The sequence below is a fragment of the Austrofundulus limnaeus genome, unplaced genomic scaffold (assembly GCF_001266775.1).
Source record: "Austrofundulus limnaeus strain Quisiro unplaced genomic scaffold, Austrofundulus_limnaeus-1.0 Scaffold1, whole genome shotgun sequence".
NCBI classification, from domain to species: domain Eukaryota; kingdom Metazoa; phylum Chordata; class Actinopteri; order Cyprinodontiformes; family Rivulidae; genus Austrofundulus; species Austrofundulus limnaeus.
The window spans coordinates 348,393-355,820 of NW_013952403.1; the positions used below are offsets into that span (position 1 = coordinate 348,393).

General features: G+C 35.5%; 1 protein-coding gene across 2 annotated transcripts in view; it reads left to right on the forward strand.

The window, feature by feature from the left end:
- Positions 1-7,428, forward strand: part of enox2 (ecto-NOX disulfide-thiol exchanger 2) — a gene marked incomplete in the record, with an annotated part of 191,191 nt that overhangs the window by 25,992 nt on the left and 157,771 nt on the right. The window contains 1 exon segment of one of the 2 annotated variants that reach the window (XM_014003713.1): positions 7,010-7,099. In XM_014003713.1, the coding sequence (XP_013859167.1) occupies positions 7,066-7,099 (34 nt within the window). 2 annotated transcript variants of the gene reach the window in all.

Genomic DNA, 7,428 nt, shown 5'->3' on the forward strand with positions numbered 1-7,428 from the left:
CAATGATACAGAACATTCATGATTCGGTTCGATACTTTAGTGTCAAGGTTCGATATGCGTTTTGATACAAAAATAGAAATTTCCATGCCCCTCTTGTAACTTGAAATTGAAATTAATTATGAACATTTGTTTATAAATAAAACGTCCAATTTTTAAATGAAATGTTACTGAAACAGCAACTTTCTCAGTGGATCTGCGCTCGACAATGCAGCCTAGGTGGAGTAGTCGAACACAGATCCACTGAGCCGTCAACACAGAGCATCTTCAGAAGACAAGTTGATAAAATAAATTTTAAAGATCTGTATTCTTCAATACATAGTGTGTAATGAACCTAAAGCACTGTATTTTTCATGTGTATAATACATAATTTGGGGGGGGGGAAATATTTTTACTAGATTTTAGGTTTGATGATATGATTTTAGGTTTAATGATACACATAACCACCTTCCAAAATTWAAAAAAGAAAAACCTTAGAAGGTGGATGAAACAAATAAACAACAAGTGGTACTAAAAGGAAAATAAATGTTGCCAAATCTTAGAAATGTTCTTTCTTGGTTTGACAAGATAAACATGATTTTCTCCAAGTGAATTGCATTTCCAAATTGTCTCTGCCACATTTCTAAAGTAGGGGGTTTATCAGACTTCCAGCGAATGGAGTTCAGGCCACTTAGTCATAGTTCTTTTTAAAGAAGAAATAAAGTATRTAATGTTTTCAGAGTTTTAAAATCAAACAAATGGGCACTCTTAAATGTCATGTGGTAGATTACATAAGAATTATTTGTATTTAAGTTCATTAGGGTGACATAGCTTGTATATACTTTCAGAAACATTAWACAGTAGATGTTCCAACCTTTGTTTGAAATAAAGTAAAACAACCAATCATTTATTTGAGGTGCCCTCATGGCCTTGGTTTCCTACTTATAAGTATTTTTTGTTGTTTTGTTTTGTCTTGAGATGATACAGAAAATGGGTTTGTGTTGGTCCCTCTGGCTACGTCTGTTAATACCGTGGAAAATTGTTTTCTTGCTCAACATCAGAGTTTCAGTGTGAGCCTTGTCTAAGTGATGGGGTTTGGATCCCACTTGTAACAAGCTCTTCCTCTTTGATCATTATTTGCTGGAGAACAGTGTCTGCTCTGCGCTCTCTGCCTTCATCTTGCCCTTTTTCTGCCCTTTGGTTGTCTTGTGTCTCCTTTCAAAACTGTTTTTTTTTTCTTTTGATTTTCTTTTTAAATGTGGTCATTTGTGTCCTTGTGTATGTGTGTAATGTCAACAAAATGCCACATGTGACCAGTCAGATTCTGGTAATGGTGTGTAGAAATATTAGACACATTTTGGTTGTTTCTGTTTAGTCAACCACAACGGAATGGAGCGAAAGTAATGTCATCCTTTTAAGTAGCATTGAACGAAAAAGAAGAAAATACTACAAKCTATTTAAAAAGTGTAACCAAAGGGCAGACAATTGCTCTATGACCACAAATCACTGCTGTGTTTTTGTGTCAAGTTTTCTTAATTATGTTGAACCGGTTTACAYGCTGAACTCACATATTGCAGCACAGTGGTCCTACTATCATTTCAATATGTTGTCTCTCTGTATGTAGGAAGGTTTGACAGACTGTCAACTCCTCTACTTTAGAGCAAAGGCTCATTAACAAACATACTCTGGCACAACGTGTATGTCTGTAGCGCCGTGGGAGAGTTTGTGGCAATGATTTAATAAGTATTGTGCATAATTTAACACTATTAAAAGATTAATTCAGTTGATTTTCAGCCTGTAATGAAATTGTTATTACAGGATGGATAGCATAAATGCTTTCATCACCATGAAGGAATTTATTATTCATTTAGACACTGATTTGAAAGCACCACATCATTYTCTTATTTTCATTATTAAGTATTGATTCTTATAAAATATTGTGTAACTATAGTAATGCCTTGATTGAAAAATAGTTTTGGTTACGCCGCCGCACCCTGCACACTGAACACCCCCACCACCACCACCACCAAATGGGACGGAACAGAAGCAGAAGGAGTTTCTTAAAGAGACAGAGGCCAATTTCAAGGCGTTTAGAAGAGGAAGTGATGAGAAGATAAGTTTTATCTTCTATTTAAACATAAAACAGCATTTTAATAACAGCTAAAGGTGACATAGATACTTTATTATGGTATAGTATTTAAATATATGCCTGAAAAACATATAATATTTGCCCTTTAAAATGATTAGAATCAATGCCACTGTGTTTGCTACAGAGGCTGTCATGCTGCTATGCTAAGTAGAGGTCTTGAGCACAATGCTCACAACTATTATCTCCTTTTYATTGTTTTTCATATTGCTTGCGTTGTCACGCAGAAAGACGTCGGCATGCTTTTTGTCTGTTTCCCATGCATTTAACATCTTCACAGCTGTGTCGCTTCGTTCTGCTTAGATCCACTGAATCTCTGGGCATGAAGCACWGCATGCTTCTGATCAAACAGGGAGTCGGTTCAGTGTGCAGTGTGACTGAGCAATGATGTGAAGACAGCCGTAACTTTAAAYAAAATAACTTGTATTTACTGAAAAGCTTCTACAGCTTGGGTAATTCTCTGTTATTGACATCTGATCGGGTCGTGGGTGAATTATTTAAGGACAATTCTATATTCTAAAGCATTCCTATTCCCTGATATAGTTTTTGAAACAATTTATTAAAGCGCTTGAACAGAATAGATTTATCACACCTAGTAGTGAGAGTAAACAATAAAAACAAAATGTTTTGATGCTCATTTTTCTTTCTGATTTAAATAAAGTTGAAATAAATGACACTAAACTGCCTTTGTTGTGGAGCACCTGCAGCATATAAGAAATTTATGTACGTACAACTAACTACAAATTATTCAAGAAATCTTTTTTTACAGTCTATAAAGTTTTAAAAAGATTAAGTTGACAATTTATAATAATTTAAAATCTGTTGAGATGGTAATATGTGCACTAAATGGATGCGTCATATACCAAAGAAGTCCAAATTTATTAAGTTATTAACACAGGATGCATGATTGTTTTTTCACTGTGATTTGCTAATGTTTACATAGGTAATGTTTGTTGTGTGTCAGACTTAAATAGGGATTTTGTAAATATTTTAAAGCATCAAACATAAAGTTTAARCTTACAAAAAATGATTTTGGAATACAAAAAATAACCATCAGGCAATAAAAGTTCTTTCAATTCTTTCAAGTATTTTGGAATTTTTTTTCTTGCTAATATGTACCATAGTGTGAAGCTTTTCAAATATTTATATATATTTTTTAAGTTTCTGCTTTTCTGTACTTCACTGTGAACATATTTTTATGATTCCCTGTCAAACATCAAACCATCCATGTTTTTTTTTTCTCCCTCCATTGTGGAAAAGTACCTGATCAAAAAGATAAGCATGTAAGCTGAGGGACAGTTGCATGAAGCAAAAGGTAGAGAAGAGCTTTTTGTGGAGTGCTGATTAGTCTTTGTGAAGTTGGTCTGATAAATCAAAGGCTATGAATTGTTTCAGAAGGGGATTTGGTTTGTTCAGGCCTAGGCTGCTGTTTCCCTGCTGTGGTTACAAAAGATAGATGGACCCGTCGGGGCTAGACGGGGTATCTCTGCTCTCCATCACTATAGGGGGGAGTTTACTTTGATAATCCCCTTTTTTTTTCCCCCATTGAGGGTTTCTTCTAATCCAGGTCTGGGGTGTTGGGCTTTGGTAAGAAGATAAACACAACTCAAAATGTAACAAAACCTAAACACATATGTCTGTTGAATGATACATTTCTGTATTAAATATTTTGAAGCAGTAAATCTGACAAAGACCATTCAGWCCAGGTAAAATGGTTTATGATTCACCAGAGGCTTGTTGTTGTGATTGCCTTCCTATGGATTCTTTCTATTTCTAACATCTCACATTGCTTTTTTAAATAAAGAAAATATGCTTTTACATTTTAGAAGTACTCATTAAAAAAGTGCATAAAGCTCTTCCTACAGCACCACMCTCCCAGCTAGTTTGTTTATTGTAATGGTTGTATGTTAGTTTGTGAGCCGAGTTAAAATCAAAGCATTTTACACTAAGGCCTGTGGGAGACGTCTCTCCTCCCGTTTCGTTCATAATCATTAGTGTACACATTTGCCCAAGTTTGAAATTCCATTTTTTGTTTTTTTTTTACTTTGGAAAAGTATTTCAGAAAAAAAGAGAGTGAAAATGATGGATGTTGGTAATAAATATAATGGTTGAAATGTTTGCCTGAAGAAATATTAATGCTATTTGTTTTTGTGCCAACAAAGGACTTTGAAATCCGATTTTGCACTCCCCGCATGAAGAAAACTCTTCATTTTTTTTACTCCAAATTAAAATAGCTGTCATTATTTTCCCAAAATTTATTCTAATGTCATTTTGATGGTGTGCAAGCAGCCTAATTTTCTGTCCTCACAGAGGCACTGAGTGCATTTTCTTGTTGGCCTTGATCTTGCTTTGTGGCTGCCATCAGTGTGTTGAAAGGTCTGCTCACATTTTCTGCCATTTCCCTGGAACTGGTGTTACACCAGAGAAATGTCCACATGTCTGTCAATGAAAGAGCAATGTACAGGGTTAGCAGCCATTTTTGTCTTATGTTTATTCACACAAAATTCTGTGCTTTATGTAGTAACAGACAAACAAAAAAAATCCCCTGTTGTAGAACCTAACCACTCTTGAAAATCCTTTTAGTTTTATTTAGAGATAAACTAGTGGGTAAATGATGTCTAATCTGATTGATAAACGATTTTGTTTAATTAGAAACAACACTTTTATTTAATAAAACTTCCTACCATGGTTTGGGGCTATTATCATACTTTGACACTTTTCAATAATTTTCCTTGACAAGCTTTTAAGGGACAGTATGAAACACATCGTTTTAATTTGAATCATACACGATTATGCACAAACATTAGCAAATGTATGACAAATTAATTTAATTTTCATTATTTCCATTTAGGCATTATTTCCACTCTTGTTATTTTCATCAGCATTTTTGGCATGACATTTCTATCACAGTATTTTCTGTGAATTATTTTGACATAGTTGTATTGTTTTCATTTCTTATGTTTTAGCTAAAAATAGTCATCTTCTGGCAGTCTGAAAAACATATTGCTTAATGTGCCAGCTCTTAGCTTTTTATCTGCTTTTTACAAAACATCTTAATGCCTGGAATGCAAATGGTGTCATGCTTAGTGTTGGCTTCTTATAGTTTTTTATTCCAATTTAAAGTATTTGACTGCGTATTATTACTCCTCCTGCGATGTGCAGCATCTAGCACTAACTACAGTAAGTAATGTTGTAGTGCTGAGAAATAGTTAGAAATATGTAAGAATGTTGATCTTTGACCGGTTCCCCAGGTCACTGGTTTAATAACTATGCAAAAGTATTYGCTAATTAATGCTTGAAATGTTTAGTTTTTGTGTCATGGAGACAATGCAGGGCAAGTTAACTGAAAAACTRAATTTCAGGTTTTTTGATTAATTAATCTAGAAAACAATAATTCAATTTTATAGGAGATACTATTTATCTGAGAAAAACACAAACAGAGCCTAACAACCTTGTACTGCCTTCTAAATTACAAAAATTAAAATAAAAAAACACTTTATTAACCATTTCCCCAAAACTTCTAGCCTGTTATGTTTCTAACGATTCAGTAAAAGCATTTCTTCTGTTCAGGTAAAGTTTTGTGAAGTGATTTGTGTAGATATGTAGGTTTAGGTTCTCAGTCATCCATGACTTGGTAAATCCTTTATTTAAAAAAAAAAATAGAAACAAACTCCAATCCAGATGACATTTATTTACTTGCAGACCTCACTGGAAAACAACAGTTCGATGCTTTAGCCTGCATCTTGTCCTCACTTTGTTGTGGTAAGCAGTGCCAGGCGGTGATAACTATAATAAAACACCTTGTCAGTTTAGAAGACAAACATGGTTCAGATAGTGAAACTATTTATTTTTATATACAATTGTACTTATTAACTCAACCCATAAAACCATGTTGATGTAGAGCTCTTTTCTCTGTTTTGAAGGAGCCATTTATTAAAGCTGTTGAGTTGTGAGCAGAGACAACATGAGGGTAGTTGTGTCCTATGATCTAACTGTACTCGGCACACAGCATATGTCATCATAAATGTGATTATTTAGTGAATAAAATAGTCTCTTCTATGACTTGTAAGGATAAAAATAAGTTAATAAACTGAAATCCCACCTAGATTTTTTATACTTTGTTATATAAAAAAAAGCTTATTCCGTAATTCCTGCATTGCTTGGTCTAACGTTAACATTCTGGTTGTGTTTCATAAAATACGCCTTAATGTAAAATAGAGCTCAATCCAGCTACGGACAGGAAAAATAAAAAGGAGACTGAAATGGACAAGTCCTTGAACCAAAGGTAAAGTCACGCAAACGAACAGAAATGTCTTCCTCTAAGAATTCAGACGGTGCTGTCAGCAGTGTGGATTGGGGTTTGGGGATCACTGTGACCTTCTCAGTGGCCTGAGTGTGTGTTGGCATGGCATGACTGATGCAGATTATCATAGCTGGAGAAAGCCAATTACTCCAGTCATCACTGCTCCCTCAGGGTTTCTCTTGGTGGAATGAAATGTATTACAAAATTCTCCGTGCAACCTTCTGACAGTGTTTTGTATTTCAGTGCTGATCCCCTCAGTTTGAGTGTTAATAGTGCAGTCAATAGGACCCACCCGAGCCTCAGAGCCCTCTTTGGCTCCAATGAGCTTGTGCTCCACAAAGCAGGGAGGTCATGCCTTTTGGAGAAGTGGATGAATTACAGTCTCCTCTGTTTGTCTTTCTCTATTCAAGACAAAGCCTTTTTTATTATTTTGGTGCCTTCTTAAGGCTCATCTCACTCAGTGTCCTTGAACAGCTGCGGAATGAATAAGTCGGATTCCGTAGACTGTGCTGTGGTATTTTGTGAAACAGAACCAACAGTGGCTAATCAAAAATTTGTTCTGCTTGGTTTTGTTTCCAAAACAGATTCGCTACAAGACCAGAAAAGCTGAGATCACAGAACGCAACGCTGCGTCTGTAGGATGTACACTGACTACAGATCAAGCAGAGTCACAGGTAAGAGGCCTTCACTGCCAGTGTGTAATTTAATAGTTTTAATATTCTGCAATATTCACAGCTCTTGCAGTGGCTATTTTAAATAATGCTTAATTTTTACATTGCAAAAATAAATAATAGGCCAAACTTCTCTTTAAACACAAAAGCATTGTCAGTAATCTGGCAAAAGCCTTATTTTGTATCTATTTTTGTTTTACCCATAAGCACTTTCAGAAAAATACTTGAGAATCAGAACAGCATATTGGGCGCGGGGGGCTTGGGGATTTGGGGGCGTGCCACCCCTGGGCTGTGGCTCTGGTGGGGCGGGGGGGCTTGGGCTCTGGCGGGCG